The following is a 17,440-nucleotide window of genomic DNA, read 5'->3' as shown; positions in this document are numbered from 1 at the left end:
TGGGCAGCTGAACAGGTGAAACCCGAAAAGTAATATATATACATTTTACAGTATGTTTGGTCAAGACAAATATCCTCCGGTGCGGAGCACAGAACAAAACAAGCGCTCCTCCGTGTTCCAATATCACGCACTGCGCCTGCGCACTGGACCTGGAGGCCCATGACTAGCCTTCTTGCTATTCGAATGTCTCAGGCCTTTCGTAACATTTAATGTTATATATTGCAGGCGAGTTTAGGCCCTTAAAATACCAGCCGGTACTGGGTACGTATTATAAAACATATTAGAGGTTTCTTTAGAACAGCAGACTGCTGCGTTTTATGGCTTTCGTGGATTTGTTGGGTAACAGGAGCTAGCATTAGCTTGACCGCGTTTATCACTGCCGGCTGACAGTAGCGTGCTTTGTGATATATCGCCGATTTTCCCCTTTTTTTAAATGTGTAGTGTTCCTTTTATTTCAATTTATTGCATGAATGTTCTTTGTGTCATATAATTTTCCATAATACTGCTTCAAGGTTTAGCCAGCTGGGCTTAAAATTTCGAGGTGATTTTAACACGAATTACAAAGACAAAAAATTACCAAGTTACAGCGAATTTCAAACTGTTAACACCAAAGAATCTTACTCGCCACATTTTAGCAGTATTTGATATCACAATCAGCGTATTGTGGATTAAAATATAGCTCTTTCTAGTATGCTGTCTACGCTCAATTCTAATGGTGTAAAATGCATTTGTATGTTTGTCCTCAAATGGCTAATCTAACTTGTGTTTTCCACTCTGTTTCAGGTCAGCGTTAACGCCCACCATGTCGTTCCCCCCTCATTTGAACCGGCCACTCCTGCCCCCTCCGGGCTTACCCCCACAGTATGCCGGCTTTCCTTCAGGTACCAAACATAACTTCCATTAAGATTTCTCTTTGTAAACACTATTAAATGTCTTTCTTTTCCAGGAGGTCCAATGATCCCAGTCCACATGGGCATCATGACCTCAGGCCCAGTCATGGTGTCCTCATTACCGGTGGTCAGCAAACCTCCCATGCCCAAGAGAGAGCTACAGGCAGTGAGAGCCAAAGATGAAGACAGTGGCCCCACCACAACGGTCTTTGTGGGCAACATCTCTGAGAAGGCCTCTGACATGCTCATCAGACAGCTACTTGCAGTAAGACACGGAAAAAACCTTGTGTAATTCTTTTTCAAGTGTTTTCATTCACATAGCATCTTCTTCCTTTCAAGAAATGTGGGATTGTCTTGAGCTGGAAGAGGGTACAAGGTGCTTCTGGCAAACTGCAAGGTCAGTTGTCTTTTAACTTGATTAGATATTTAGATATTTCCACAAAAACAGTGCTACAACTTTTTGTTGATTTAGTGTCCTGAAAGTGGTTGTTTTCTCCTCAGCCTTTGGTTTTTGCGAGTACAAGGAGCCCGAGTCCACACTCAGAGCCTTGCGGTTGTTACATGACCTCCCAGTCGGAGACAAAAATCTACTGGTCAAAGTGGACGCGAAGACAAAAGCTCAGCTGGATGAGTGGAAGGCGAAGAAGAAGATGAAAAATGGGGTATGAGTATAAAATTATATTTCAAATGTAGGCAAGAGACAACTGAACACTCAAGGGGAACGAGTACTGTCCTCATACATCCATATACTCAACTAGAGCTGTAGTTTTCCGTCACTGTCCATGGCTGCGTCCGAAACGAGCAGATTGGTAAGAGCTCTTACGCCAAACCGGATGTGCGTCAGCGTCCGCCATGGCAAGTTGCTTCCGAATTGGTAAGTCAGTTAGGAAGTAGTTAGGAAACGGAGCCTTGATGCTAACTATCATGGCCACTTTAGCATAGGGACCTTTGATGCTAACTAACCGGTGATTAGGAGCTATGTGCCATCCCACAAGCCACTGCGCCAACCCCTCGCCCCCACCCTCCAGTGATTCATGCGCAACCACTGTTGATTGACAGGAGCACATTTAATAATAAAAATAATAATAATTAAAAATTAAGATTTTGCACAAGCCAAACTTTATAAAAGTGACAAAATCCATGTTGTCGTCCCCACAGCTCAGTCACATGTCAGTGTTAAAGAGTAAACTCAGTAAACGGATTAAATGCTTTTGTATTCATTTAGTAGAAACTTAAGCCACATGGATCATTTGCATAATGTAGCTTTATGAAACAGCTGTTGAAATAAAATAACACTAAAGGGAAATGTATGGATCATTTGGATTTATTTTTCTCCTTAAACTAGCTGAGACCCGGCCTTCGCCCACATTTGATATTCTGAGATTATGAGTGATTACAAAGAAATGTCCAACCCGTCACACAGTTCAGCTGTAGACCAGTGGTTCCCAACCCATTCCAAAAACTATGGCCACTACAAATGTTTAAAATAATGAATGCTAAAAATAATTTCAAAGAAACTGCAATTGGAGTGTTTGATGCACCCGTGCTCCTTTCTTATAAACTACAACGACAATATGTTCGCTAAACTCAGGGAATAGAATTCAAGAGACAGTGGAATAAGTATGGATAAATATTAGGGGTTCAGCTCTAACGGTTTGGTTCACGGTGCAGGACCCGTGGTTTGGTGCATCACGGTGCAAGTGCAATCTAAAAAATAATAAGTTGGTTTTGAAATGAAATAGCCTAATGATCGTTGTTAGACAGTATTTATAACCTTACAATAAAATTGGCAATGCCACACACGCACGCACACACACATACACACACGCACACATCGCCCTGTTTGGATGCGTGCACACGCACGGCAGTCAGATGTCGTGCACTCGCGTTTTTGTGACGGCGGGTTGTCCTCGGACAGCAGCACCGTGGTCCATATGGACCCGTGGTCAATGCCCGCGGCCGGTGGGACAGTCACGTGGGGGCCGGCCGCGGATGTAATAATAATAAGAGTAATAATTAGTGGTGGGCCGTTATTGGCGTTAACGTGCTGCGTTAACGCGAGACTCTTATCAGGCGATAAAAAAAATATCGCTGTTAATCTATTCTCAAAGCTGGGTTGGGAGCTGGGTCTATACTTTGCAAGCTATGATGACTTTCACCGTGATATTTTATGCAGGGCTTAAAGTATTCCGGCCTGAGGCCTCTGGCGCAAGCAAAGTGTATCAGACTGCAAATTATTTGTCCCGTTTTTCCGCGCATTTGTGAAAAACACACGTTTCCCGCACTTCTTACGGTCCATGAATGCATCTCACAGGCAGCCTCGCTGTTACGTGATTCCTCTGAAACCAAAACAACTGCCACGCGGATGCTGTAGCTACTTTTGTTATGGATTAAGTTTTGCCAAATGGACGCTATTATCAGACGAGTGAGAATCGGATAAAGCGGCGAAGAGCAGCAAGTTCTACGACTGATCCACAGTGAGTTTATTTACTTATTCTGTGAGTACAGTCGGGCTAACGGGGTCGCATCACCCGCGCTAAATTAAGCACTAAAAGCCCCGCACGAGAGCGCGGTGTTGGACCTGCCCCGCTCCGTGCCTCCTTCTGTAGCCGTGCGCGCGGTGAGACAGGTGTGCACGGGAACGACACGCTGCGTAAACCCCCCCCCCGAGCTGCTGCCGCTGACCCGCTGTTAAAAGGGAAACGTAACGCCTACATATTGAACAGAGCCTCGCACTGTCACAAATACCCGATTCGACTGGAGTCTATGTTCCGCAAACGGCGCACACAGTGGCGTGAACGCGCACACGTGTCAGTGCGAGCCGGTGTTGACCCACTGGACACAAGCTAAAAGTGGCTCCAGGTCATTATTTTACAGCAGTTTTCCTTTAGGCTCATTCCCAATAGCTCCAGCCAAATCTAACCAACAGCCTGATTAACAAAACATGTATGACACTTAATCCTTTACTTACTAGATTATTTTCAAAAATATTACACTTTACATTTTGGTCTATACTTGTATTTTACCTCCCATATATTAAGTGTTTGCACAAATTGGGAATACATTTTGCAATACAGGCTACATTGCCAATATACAGTAGCCTCTATCTAACGTTTTTCTTTTTTCTTTTAAAGCCCCGATAAGAGCACCATTAAAGTCCCGGATCGATAAGGAGTATCGATAAAAGTCCTGGTCTAATGCACCACCTGACTTGAGAAATTCGTTCTCAAAGACTTACTTTTAGTCATTTTTTGGGTAGCACACATATTCTGAATGGTTTCGGCAGAATTCAAGCGAGCCATTTTAATCTAGATTAATCTAGATAAATTTCAGAATTAATCTAGATTTCATAAAATGAATCCATGCCCACCTCTAGTAATAATGCATAAGTCTTATATAGCGCTTTTCCAGACGCTCAAAGTCGCTTAACAATTTGGTGCATTATTCATTCACCCCATACTCGGTGATGATAAGCGAGGAAACCAGTCTGCGCACATCAGCCCCCACCACCAACCACACACACACTCACTACTCTCGCCAGGCTTCCTGGTGTTCCCAAACGGTCTCCCATCCCAGTCCTAACCGGGCCCTTCCCTGCTTAGCTTACAAGGAACGGTCTCCCATCCCAGTCCTAACCAGACCCTTCCCTGCTTAGCTTCAAAGTCGGTATAGGAAATAAACATGGCGGCGCACATGGCGGCGGCCATTGAGATTGCGGTTTCTATAATAGATGTCTTTGTTTGGACACTATGTTGTTGTTGGACACTATACAGTAGGGGGCGACATGCACTTTTGTTTGGCCTGCACTCCACCAATAACTTTAAAGAAGAAGAAAAACAGCTGTTCCCTTTCCCCTGTTTAAGGATGGACGGATTGTTCAAAATGCTGCTGAAGCTCTAGTTCACAAACTGCATAGAGGTCTAACAGTTGACCCCATGAAAGGTTAAGGAGTTAGTTGCTAGTGTTAGTGCTTAGAGGCTACAATTTGATGGTTTCAGACGCAGCCCATGATCTCAAATATCCTCAGGTTTGACTACATCTCTGTTGGCCACGTCTGTTTTGCCGTGACATAAACACAAGTACATGCCAGCCGGGTGCTTCCGTGTCAGACTTCCTATCAGCCAGTTTCTTCGACTTTAGTGCTATTCAAAGATTTTTTTTTATTGGTCAAACCATGTTAATGATTTGAAGTTATATTTCTCTCATCCTTGATTGTGGAGCGGGAGGTGGGGGAGAAGGGCGGGAGCACAGGGATGGCAGGGGAGTTCAGCGTCCTGATGGCCTGGTGTAAGAAACAGTTCTTCAGTCTTCAATCCTTTCCCACAGACTGAGTGTCTCTGAAGTGATCCGTTATCTTTTTTGGAGTACTGCTTCTTGGCTTTTTGATGCTGCAGGATACTGTGTAGTGAAGGATTTGGTGTACGTCACGCAGAAGTGATCGTCATATTTACCCTGGAAGAAACACACGGCGACAGATGATCCATGTTCTGCTGCACCTGACGGGGCTGCGTTATCCACGTGGTTTGGGCAGATCTGTATTAGAAACATTTGGAGGGGTTGGCACTCATAACGATGACTGTTGACCACAACAGCCTCGTTACAGCCCCAGGGCTGTGGCCGCTACTGCACCTCTGGGCCGGTGTTCCAACACTCCCTTCACCACGAGGAACAGTGCGGGTTGCGGGAATGGATCAGCGCTGTAACGCTGAGTGAGGTGAAAGTAGAATGAGCCCTGACCTGTTCACCACAACTGTCTCTAAAGTCCTGCACTGTCACTCAAAAAGTTGTTAATTCGGGTCAAGTGCCGTCATGCACAAGCTTATATAGAACCTGCAGTCACACATAAGACCTGAGGTGGCAGTAGCGAGTATAAAAATGACCAAGGATGGTCCAAATACATGGTTCCAATTTCGTTAACTGTGTGGCCAAAAAGTGTTTTACGTTGTCCAGCTAATTTGGTACAAGAAGAAAGCAAAATAAAGCCAGAAGGATGGCCATATATAGAGTAAAGCTTATGTTATTAAATCTTCACAGAAAGAGAAGTCGGAGAGTGGAGCTGATGAAGAGGAGCAGCTCGACGAGGAGACTAAGCAGAAAGATCAAATTGTGAAAGGTGCCATTGACTGCCTCATGCGAGAGTACGCCGCAGAGCTCAATGCGCGATCATCGGAAGACGACTCGCAGCGGCGCAAACGCAAAGGAAAGGAGAAAAAAGAAGAGGTATTTGCCATTATTCCTGCCATTACCACAGTTAAAATGAAAAAAGTTGTTTCTACAGTTTGTTACCTTTTTCTCTTCAGGACGACATTAACACAATCGATATGGAGGAGGACAAGAGAGACCTAATTTCCAGAGAAATTAGTAAATTTCGTGACACGCACAAGGTAAATGGGGCTCTTTGATCTCGTTTATTACAGGTTTTTGGAAAGCAGCTGCTCACATAGTTCAAATTTAGTAGATTTACATTTTACACGAGCTACAACTTTTGCAAAAATGACACAGGCTACAGGAAATAAGCATATGTTTAAAAAAAAAGTGCTTGTTCAGTGTTAAGGCATTACAAATAGACAGTACCCGCTAGTTTTGACACAACTTTTCACTACTTAGTAATCTAGTAATTTAGTGTGGCTATTGTAGATCCATTCTTCATTCATCACACAAATGCATGGAGACAATGTGAAGTTACGTAAAGCTAATCTATTCATTAAACCCCACCATTATGATAGTGATCATATGGTGACTAAAGCAAGATGAATCTCAGAGCTTTGGAAAAAGTGTCCAGGATAGGATGTAAGTATCAGACTTTATTTTCTCTACATACGCCGGGTGCCCCCCTCGCGGGGACTTGCACAGGGGCAGCCGCAACGTATTTGTACTTCAGTAAATCCTTTGAAAAAAAGGACTCTCTTCCTTCCGAGCCACAGATTGAAACAAAACGCCGTCCTAATGTCTGTGAAAGGCCCTTTGGGGTCGTTCAGAGCAGGCGGCGGTGAACCTGTGTGAGTCCTCTGTAAGATAATGGTTTGTCTTTGATGGTGTTGATTGAATAACCGCTGCAGTGACTTGGCTGCAGTTGTCATGTTTAGAGGTGGGGGGCGCCCTCTCCACAGCAGGATGTGCTCTGAAGACCCGGAGGTATGTGCTCTGTCTGTGCTGCTGTGCTCTGTCCTGTGTTCTCATCTCTGCGCCCCATCGCAGAACAACGTGATCCCATCCTTTTTGATTCTCATGCAGCATCACACCTGCATTGTTCAGTTACATGGGCGACTGTGCAAGGCTTTTGGATGCACTGAGAGTAAGCGTCATGCTCCCTTTATAACTTTTCATTCAACATCAAATTGTGAAGGATTGAGAATACAATTTACTAATTGGGGGAAATGCTTTGTTTATGGTGTTTTAAATATGGTCATAAACAGCCGAGTAATACAAAATAGATGTTGTATAATCATTCGTGTGTCCGTGGGGGATTACCAAGCTTTGGAAAGTCATCAAATTATTGGTGGTAAAATAAAGGCCCTGAATGCCATTAAAAAGCATTAAATTGGATTTAAACAAACATTGCATCAAAATTTCTTGAAAAATAGTGGCATTGCCAAACCTGACCTGTTAATAAAAAAACAACAAAATTATGGTTCAAAACTGCACATTTTCGGGAAGCTGCCCATTGACTAATAAACTTGATGGAAAGGAGCCTTCTGTGTTGTGTAGTACGATCTAAAAAAAACCTACAAGTAAAATAGTCTGTTTGTGCCGTCCCATGAACAGGTGAGTAAAGAACCAGAATGGAGTTCCATTAAGTATCTGTCCGTTTGACCAACACCGCCTTCACTTTGCCATATTTCCTTGTTCTCGTCATTTCTTTCATACACTTTTCCCTGTCAGACACAAGGCTTTTATATTGTAGCGAATGACCCGTTTGAGTACGAAACCCTTAGTAAAGCGCCTCCTGCAGTGTAAGAGCCTTGTGTCCGTTACCTCTGTGTGTGTAAGTCAAGTCCTGGCGCGCTCCTGAAGACGGCTGTCGATGGGTAAGCCCCTCTCTCCATTTTTATTTACCTTTGCAGAAATAATGTGACCGTTTTAAAAGCTTTGTATCAAATGCTGTTGAACGAAAAGCTGTGTTGTAACATTGTGATGATCTGTTGCTGTATCATGAGCAAAGACAAAGACTCCCATAACCGTTTCTCCCTTGTATACCATGTGACCTGCTTTCCTCCCAGGCCTAACTAAACAGGCTTGTAGGGGCAGCGAAGGCCAGAATCCGTAGTTCGACACCTGTAAGTCTCAAAACCAACTAGTTCCACAAAGACTGACGCCTGTTTTTATGACTGTCTTGTTCTCGTACTAAAAAGGAGCAGAGAAAAAGCAGCACCTTTTTCTCTTTTTTTTTTAAATTAATGCATTTCACTGAATTCTTTATCCTTTTGCAAGTGGTTTCCAGTTTGATATTTGCTAAACGCTCACACTTTTTTACATTTAGAAGAAGAAAAAAAAAACAATGCTCTTCCGCTCAGGGCTTTGTGTGGTTAGTTGTTTTGTAAGCATAAAGACATCGATCAGCTATGTACTACCTGGAAACCACTTGATCTGTTCAATGTAGTTTCTGCAATGCCACCTCCTCTGCCCCGCGTGGCGCCCGCTCAAACCCAGCTGCGTTTTGTTCTGCAGAAACTGGAGGAGGAGAAAGACAAGCGGGAAAAGGAGCGTCTGGAGTTCGAGCGGGAGCGCAGGGAGCGGGAGAAGGAGCGTGAGCGCGAGAGGGAGCGCCGGGACCGCGAGCGCGAGAAGGAGAGAGAGCGCGAGAGAGAGCGGGAGAGGGAGCGCGAGAGGGAGAGGGAGAGAGACAAGGAGCGGCGCACCAGGGAGAGGGAACGGGAGAGAGACTGGTCCCGCAGCCGAGACCGCAGCACCGAGCGCAGCCGCTCCAGGTCAGTGTTGGAGAAGCTAAGAAAGTGAATAAGTTGAGTGCAACATATTCGCTTAATTTATCTGTCTGTACAGTTCATCAAAAAATCTATAAAATCATATAAAGTCATATAAACATATTTAGCTGCAGTTTGGGCTGTTGTTTGCTTTTGTACATCTACAGTTTATAGAATGTTTGCAAATCTGATGAAAGCTTTGTTTTATGCTTTGTGGCATTAATATTCTTATTTTCAGGCATAAAAAGCATTAAAAGCAGTGACTTTGGTAGCTGCTGCTGCCTATAGATCAGTTTATTTTCTTCACTCACGTACATAAAAGTCTCAAGTATGTTATGTTTTTAATTGTTTTTTTAGAGAGGTGAGTCGAGAGCGGGAAAGAGACCGGGAGAAGAAACGCGACCCCGAAGACGAAGAGGAGGCCTACGAGCGGCGCAAACTGGAGAGGAAGCTCCGGGACAAGGAAGCAGCCTATCAAGAGGTTGGCTTTTCTCACTACATCACTAAATCATTCTACCAATGAGTAGACAGAAACATGACTCCTTTTCCGTCTGTGACCCAAGCGACTGAAAAACTGGGAGCTGCGGGAGCGGAAGAAGGCCCGGGACTACGCCAAAGAATCCGAGAGGGAGGACGAACGCAAGCGAGAAATGGCAAGAGAAAAGCACTTCCATTAGGATTTACACAAAGTAAGTTTGTCCGTGAGGTTAACTTGGTTTCTATGTTTAGGTCAAAGAAGGCAAGCGCTTAAAAGAGTTCCTTGAAGACTACGACGACGACCGAGATGACCCAAAGTATTACAGGTAAACCAGCAAAAACTAAAGACCTGTCTCCTGGTCACTACTGGGAGTGATACAGCGCTTTACCAGTAGATTGGATAAAGGTTTCGACCCGTTTAACACTGAGTGTTCGCCTTGGACCTCGCTCCAGTTACATTAATGCCCGTTGCTAATTTTGGTGCCCGCTGCAGACTTGGAAGAAACAGCGTGTCCCGAATTAGCCTACATCCCCCGAAAAAGGATGAAGCAAATATCAAAAATGCATGTTGCTGCCTCTGTGCACATGGAAATCAGCTGACTTTACTTTTGTTGTTGTCCAAATTATTACCATGAGCTCAGGGAACCGAACAGAGATGGGGAAGCTGTATTATGTCTTATAAACAAATTTGGGAAATCATTTATATATTTGTTTCCTTGTTTTCTAGCTTAATCATTGGTCAGTTAAAAAGACATATTGGTTATTAAAATAAACCTAATAGAACTAAATAGAATTAACTAGTTCAATAAGCGAAGAATTAAAATGTGCCCATAACGCATAATTATTTTTAAATGGTGAGAAATAAAACTCATTGCCTCATCCTTGGGTTCTGCATTTTGAGAGTATAGGTAAAGCATTGACCCATCGTTACTGAATCGTGATGGAAACGTGAGATGCTCATAGATTGGCACCCCCAGTGTTAAGTGTGATTCAGATTGAGTAACATATTCAGTCCCTCGTTCTCTCGGGCTCAAAACCCTTTTCACCTGCTGATGTCATGAGGTGGTGTTCAAGAAAATGTAATCAGATGGAAATGAATTTGTAAATGCTGAAGGATCCAATATCATTAACCTGGATAATTAGTGAAACATGTGCAAGCCCCACATGCTTCCACCAGCCACACCTCTGCCCCATTGTTCTGACACCCTCGCCATTCCTCTGTGCGACCTGTAGGGGCAGTGCGCTGCAGAAACGCCTCCGAGACCACGAGAAGGAGACGGAGGCAGACGAGCGAGACAGGAAGAGGGAGAAGGAGGAGCTGGAGGAGATCCGACAGAGGCTTTTGGACGAGGGCCACCCGGATCCCGACGCAGAGCTCCGGAGGGTGAGTGCGGGAGGGGAGAGGGGACCGGGGGAGGAGGAGGAGCGAGAGCAGGGGGGTGATCAGACGACAGGAGCCTCTAGATTTGAAGGTCATTAGGAAGTCTGTCCTGCAGCATCTCATCACCACTGACCACGCGCCTTTGTCTGGACACAGATGAGGACTGTACGATTTTAGATTATGCTGCTGGTCTTTAATTTTCTGGAAAACATTGCTGTTTCTGTTTCAAAATCAAGAGAGAAGGCTGATCCAAACTGCTAAACTAATACAAAAATCACCTGCAAACACAAACTAGTCCAGTTTTACTTGCTTGAGATGAATGTATTATTTTTTGAGCATTAAATTACACATTTTTAGTGCAAGCCAATCTGAAATCCATTTCTGATTTGCATTTTGTTTGTGATATTTGAAATAGAGAAGAGTTGAGAATGTCAGCTAAAGCATTTGTCTGTGGTGCAGATGGAGGAGGAAGAGGAGGAGCGTCTGCGGCAGCCGCCCCTGATCCAGGAGCCCGAGCCGGAGGAGGAGCGTGAGCACCACAGGTCGTCCCGGGACCAAAGCCGAGAGCGCAGCAGAGACCACAGCCGGGAGCACCGCGAACACCGAGGGGAGAGCAGGGGGGAGGTGGACAGAGGGGAGCCCCGTCCACACCCACCCTCAGACGACGAGGTGGAGGAGGGCGAGGACGACGACTACGACCACGAGGAGGCGCCGGACGTCAAGCCGCCGAGTCTCAAACCCACCATGAGGCCCATCACCGCCGCCCCCTCCGTCAGCTCAGCCAGCGGCAACGTGTCCCCCAACAGCCCCCCCGGGGAGGAGTCACCCTGCGGCATCATCATCCCCCACGAGAACTCTCCCCCAGACGCCCTGCCGCAGGACGAGAACCGGCCCAAGATCGGACTGAGCCTCAAACTGGGTCAGTGGTCCACGATGAGAACAGGCGTTTCTTATTGTCGGAACAAGAAGTTTCATGCAACGCTCTTGATCTTTTAGCCGTGTTATGATCCGTCTTCATTCACTCCAGTCGTTTCTTCTTCTACAGCTGAAGTGCTCTTTTTAAGTTCCTGATTTTCATTCTGTCATAGTGTGGAAAGAAACTCTAACACATTTTTTAAGCGCAAAATCCATTGAAGAACCCACCTTTTAACCAGTCATGTGACGCTGTGACTCCCCAAATCTATATACTGCTCAAAATAAAGGGAACACTTGCACAACACTATGTAACTCCAAGTGTTCCCTTTATTTTATACACAAATAAAGGGAACACTTGGACACACACCCGTTTAAAAAATAAATAATTTGAGCGGTGTGTATGTTTCAACTTTAGCTTATCAAAATACAGAGTTTCCTCTTATAATTTTTGTTGATATATGCCCTGATCACTAGGCCAGCTCCCACTGCTGCCAATCCTTTCTGTCTTTTCTTTGCATAGATGTATAGATTTATTTCAAATGCCAGTGCTGAGGTACCTAAAAGAACGGTTTTAATCCTCCATTCTGCATCATACGTCCACTTGACAAGGCCTGTCCGAGTCATTTTGACATTTTCCACGTGTCTCTGCAGGCTCTGCGGGGAGTCCCGGCCAGCCAAACGTGGGCAAGAGGAAGAAGCTGCCTGTGGACAGCGTGTTCGGTAAGTTCGACGACGAGGAGGCGGACGAGCAGCCCAGGAAGAGGAAGCTGGTGCCCCTGGACTACGACGACGAGAAGAGCCTCGGCGTGGACGGGGCCGGGCTCGCCAACATCAAGGGGGCCAACTCCGAAGAGAAACGCAAGCACATCAAGAGCCTCATCGAGAAGATCCCCACGGGCAAACCGGAGCTCTTCTCCTACCCACTGGACTGGGCCATGGTGGACTCGGTGAGGGTTGGGGGTTCTTTTTAGCAGTCTTTATTTTTGGTACAGGAAAAGCAACATGCCTGGGCTCTGTCATTCTTAAGCTAGCAGTGCTACTGGTTTTAGAGGATGGTCCAAAAGTTCATACACTGTTAAATATCTGTTGCAACTCGTCTTGGTCGTTTCTTCTTCTTCCCCATCTCACTATTTTTTCCACAATGCGTGATCTGTCATCTCAAGTCGGCCAAAATTGTGCATCGTACACCCGGCTATTCTCCATAAACTAGTACAGTTGACTTCATTTATCAGATTGCTCAGATGTGTAGTTTTCTTTTTCAAAATTGTGAGCTTTTATATCAAATTTTTATATCAAAGGCTAAGGTGAAAGATGACCAGCATTTGTCGAGACATTCAGCTGATTCATTCAATAGATGATTTCTTTCCTTGTTGATATTTCTAAGAATACATTTTGTTGCTTCCTACTTTAGACATTAATGGAGCGCCGCGTTCGCCCCTGGATCAATAAGAAAATCATTGAGTACATCGGAGAGGAGGAGCCAACGTTAGTGGACTTCGTCTGTTCAAAGGTACTCGGACTAAAAGTGCTGTTAAATTTGTCAATAGACGGTTAATATTTAACACTGTTTTTTTATTTCCCCAGGTGATGGCCCATAGTATGCCACAAAGTATTCTAGATGATGTTGCTATGGTGAGTGCTGCTTTATTTACATTACAACAGATAACTAAAAAATATCTTTTAGTTCCCCCTTAACAAAAACATGCTTCACAATGGCGCAGTGGTTGGCACTCTTAATCAGAAGGTCTCAGGTCGGGCGGGTTTCCTCGCTCTTAGGGTGTTTTCACACATGTTGGAGTGCTTTGCAGACTCGAGACAGCAATAGTTGCAACTGTATCTACTTCAGCCACGTAAAGTTGATCCATTTTGCCTTGTCAGAGTAGTAATCCAATTGTCATGCATTATTCAAAAGTCACCTGTGATCAAAACAGAGGAATGAAAGCTAAACTAAATTGGCTGGAGGTTGGCCGCCTTCACCACACTTGCTCCGGCCCAGAGGGTGGCAAGAGTCGCTCTAACACCCCCTGATTCAGTTCAGCCCAAAGTCGATTTACACTGACCCAAAACCACTGCTCTCGGGTGGAGAGCCGCTATAGGCTGACCCTTATAGGTTGTGTTCACATGACCTCACAACATTTTAAAGAGCCTATAGTTTAAAATTGAGGTGGAGGGCAGCTGAGAGTGCCATACTGCTAACAACATGCAGATTTCTAGTCTTAGTTTATTGCTAATTTCGCCGTAATTCGTGGGCCAATTCAAATGAAACGAAAACTGTCACAAAGTTCAAAGTCCTCTCTACCAGCACATATGAACTATGGTCTAATTATTTCCGCATAAAGGCATCCAAAAGTGCTGACAATATTCAAAAACATGTGCGTGAGGTTGGCCAGTAGAAAGGACTTTCAGTCATAACAATGTGGCAGGTTTGTGAATCCGATCACTATCAAATAATGATCAGGGAAAACATTTGGACATTTTCTTTTTTCTTTCATAAACTCTCTCTCCCATAGAGTTGTATCGGCACCTGCCCTCCAAGTGAAATGGGTTGCGTTCATGTTATTCTATCAGAGCCTGTGTAATAACATTATCGCATGTTTTCTAGTGGTGAGCCAAACCTACTCCTCTGAAGACAGAAATATTTTGAATCTCAGTGGAACTTTCTTGGTTCAATAAATGCCAAATTGTTTTTGCGATGATGACTATCGCCCTCTGCTGGCATTTTGTATGCAGACATGTCATGATAGAAGTAGATTGACTGTACGCCAATTAGTCCGATGTTTTAATGTAATTTCAATCTTTTTCTCCGTCAGGTTCTCGATGAAGAAGCCGAAGTCTTTATTGTAAAAATGTGGAGACTGCTTATTTATGAAACGGAAGCAAAGAAGATCGGACTTGTAAAATAAGTGATGTAAATGAAGATTTTACTTAATGTGTAAAATAAGGAGCGCCATTATGTCACCCTCAACAACTGTTTCATCTTTGGACATTTGCACATTTTACTTTATCTGCAAACTCAGGCGCATTCAACTCTCCCATATTCAGGTGCTCACTGTGCCATGTCCATTTGTTGTAAATAAAGTTGTTGTTTTTTTTATGTTGGAAGGACACTTACTGACACTTGAAAACTCATGGCATTTTTGTTGGCTTGGTTTAGGTCAATATACACGATCAGTGCTAGTTTGTTTCCAGTAAAACCAACCACAAACTGTTTTTGTCTTCTAATTTTGAGCTTTTTCACATTCCTAAAATAAGGTTTGGCACGTACAGGTGGTCGTCTTCAGACCACGCCCATGAGATGTGGCTGAAAACGGCAAGCTCGAAGCACACATAACCACTAAAGGAATATGAGCGACTGGGGGATTAAGAAGGATGCTTTGTTTTTGTATTGGTGAACATTTGAATAAAAGTAAATTTTTGTAAAAACAGATTTAAGCGTTTTATCCACTTTAGATCAAACCCAGAATTTTCTTCCCAATTTTTAGTGTTGATGTATTTTGTTTCTTTAAACCCACAAACTTTGTCTTGTAAATGTGTTATCTAATTTCAGGGATTTTTTTTTATTTTTTGGCAATAGAGTTTTGCATGATCTTCCATTTTGGTCAGATTACAACCCAAACACAAATAAGTCTTGTAAAAACTAGCTGTAGTACTCTGAATACTTGGGTAGTATTTCCCTAGGTTTGTCTTTTCTCTTTGGGTCACTACGTTTTACCACTTGGCCTTTTAGTCTCATTTGGACTCGATCGCAGTTATCATTGCATGCAATAACTAATGTGACGTTTTCATTTCAAATGGAGCCTCGTTAAAGCCACACTGCATAGATTTTTACCAATGGGTGAGGAAAATCCTTCTCTTTGGTCCTCATAGCGGGAGCTGACATTGCTGTAATGCCACCCCCTTGTTGGCCAAGGGTGACCCCAAAAGACACAGGATTCCATTGGTGACTTTACACCTCCCTAGCTTAAAAGCCTGGCTCCAAAGAGTTTTTTTGTTTTCTTTGTCCTAAAAAATGCAATGACATGTCATTGCATTTTTTAGAAAAATGTGACGCTGGGCAAGGTGTCATATTAGGCTGAGCTAGACGGACGCAGTTTTGACAGCCGACTGCAGACCCGCGGTGCTAGTTAGATTTCTGTCCAACTTGCTAAATGAGGGGTAAATGAGTCTTATTCAGGATAAACTTCAAAAGACCGCGATTTCTGATCGAGACGCAGTGTGATCTGAGGCTGCACTTTTTTCAACCCTTCTTTAATGAGCCTACTTTTAACCCTCGTGTGATCCTTCAATTACCCTTTCAAGACCCTAATGCCAAAACATGTACACTCCAAAAAAAAAGCCCCAAAATAACCATACATTCATATTTTTTCTGCTTCTTTTTACAAAAATATTCAGTGGCTTTTGGGTCATTTTGACCGGCTGCGGGCTGTGGCTTTCGGAAGTGGAAGCCTAAATCTAAGATCGACAGGCTCTGGAGCACTGTAGAGGCTCGTAGCCGGTCCCGGGGCGGGGCTTCCCGCCTTTTTGCCCTTTTAAAGGACAGGCTCCGTAGGAGACTCGGGATCATTACTGTGAATGGAAACACCTTAGCTATTAATTTGACCAAATAATTACAATTGAAATACAAGCTTTGATTTTATGACACATCTTTGAGAAATACCTCATAAATGTACAAATGTGTGCCTTTGCTGTGAGCGGCACAAGTCTCCTGGCTAACACCAGACTGCTGTGTGCGCTCGAATCATTTGGAACTGCACAGCAGCCTGGGGACCATGGCCGAAATTTTCGCATGGATTTGGGAACCAATCACAGAAGGAGGAGGGACGGCAAGATGATGACGAGCTATTCGATATACGGAAGCTTGTAGTTTATTTACGGATTAAAAAATAAGTTTATTTACGGATCAAACATGACAGCAGCAGACGCGACGCTATTTTTCGATCAAGCTTTAAGCCGTGTTCTAAATAGTTTAGCTCGAAAGTTTACAGCGTATACGTCATCGGATACGATGATACGATTGGCTGTGGTTAAGTGCAGACGCATGATAGACATTCGTAGCGCCCAATAAACGGCTATGGACGATCGTAAACCACACCCCTCCTACGTGGTTAGTCTCCTGCTCATTTCCTTGGAGATGACTAAAGGCAGCAGAATTGGAGATTTAAATAGAGGTTATGCAGATTCTATTCAAGAAATGGAACCTCAAATCAATCAACAAATCAATAACATAAGATGGCACGTCACATTGAGGGACAAGAATAGTAGAGATAGCCACTCAAGTTTCTTATGATGGATAAGCTCTAGGTTCTTATCCAGATGTTTCATGGCAACAATACACAATCCAAAATGTTATAGTGCTTTATAAACATTGTATTTTTCCAAGGCGCCTGAACACAAAATAATCAAAAAATTACCACCATAAATCATAAACTTTGTGTTAAATCCATGGGAGATTAGTATTTCCTGAGCAGAAACATGATATAACGAACGAATGTTAACTGTTCGTTGTAAATCATCAGTAAAACAGCAAATACTTTTCATTCATAGGGAGGTTAGCTCTGTAAATAATGGTCAAACATGTTGTTTTATGCTACAGTTTGCGTTTCCAAGGTTTCTGTTGTGGTTGCTAGGCGTTTGTACGGCAGCTGCGCAGCGACACGCGCAGCTGCATCTGACATGTCTGGGGCGCACGCGGGGTTTCATGGAAGGTGCTGGAACAAACGAATCACCGCCTCTCAGTTTCGAGGCATCCTTCCGCCGTATTAGCAAGACCCCCCCTAAATAAAACCTGTTTACAGTAAATGCTGCGCCTTTCATTTCAAACCACAACCATGTATAAATACCGTATATTCGCTCAA

At 44.0% G+C, this 17,440-nt stretch overlaps 1 protein-coding gene across 1 annotated transcript; it reads left to right on the top strand.

Annotated features, from left to right (window-relative positions):
- The first annotated feature begins 132 nt into the window (after positions 1-132).
- On the top strand, positions 133-15,018 carry rbm25b (RNA binding motif protein 25b). The gene is made up of 17 exons (XM_079572870.1): positions 133-261; positions 784-881; positions 947-1,155; positions 1,230-1,287; positions 1,392-1,552; positions 5,925-6,110; positions 6,191-6,274; positions 8,559-8,818; positions 9,170-9,293; positions 9,376-9,465; positions 9,542-9,615; positions 10,523-10,673; positions 11,130-11,589; positions 12,237-12,532; positions 12,997-13,095; positions 13,170-13,217; positions 14,396-15,018. Exons 2-17 carry the CDS (start codon positions 803-805, stop codon positions 14,486-14,488), a joined length of 2,472 nt encoding a protein of 823 aa, XP_079428996.1. The 5' UTR covers positions 133-261; positions 784-802; the 3' UTR covers positions 14,489-15,018.
- Positions 15,019-17,440: the final 2,422 nt, after the last annotated feature.

This window comes from Gobius niger, assembly GCF_951799975.1.
Source record: "Gobius niger genome assembly, chromosome: 15".
NCBI lineage: Eukaryota > Metazoa > Chordata > Actinopteri > Gobiiformes > Gobiidae > Gobius > Gobius niger.
This window is presented reverse-complemented; position numbering and strand designations above follow the sequence as displayed.

Bases quoted from the DNA above. Each gene is read 5' to 3' on its own strand.
- rbm25b (XM_079572870.1), top strand. From the start codon at position 803: ATGTCGTTCCCCCCTCATTTGAACCGGCCACTCCTGCCCCCTCCGGGC. The intron at 1,288-1,391 runs GTCAGTTGTCTT...TTTTCTCCTCAG, and splicing joins TGCTTCTGGCAAACTGCAAG to CCTTTGGTTTTTGCGAGTAC. The intron at 6,275-8,558 runs GTAAATGGGGCT...TTTGTTCTGCAG, and splicing joins AATTTCGTGACACGCACAAG to AAACTGGAGGAGGAGAAAGA.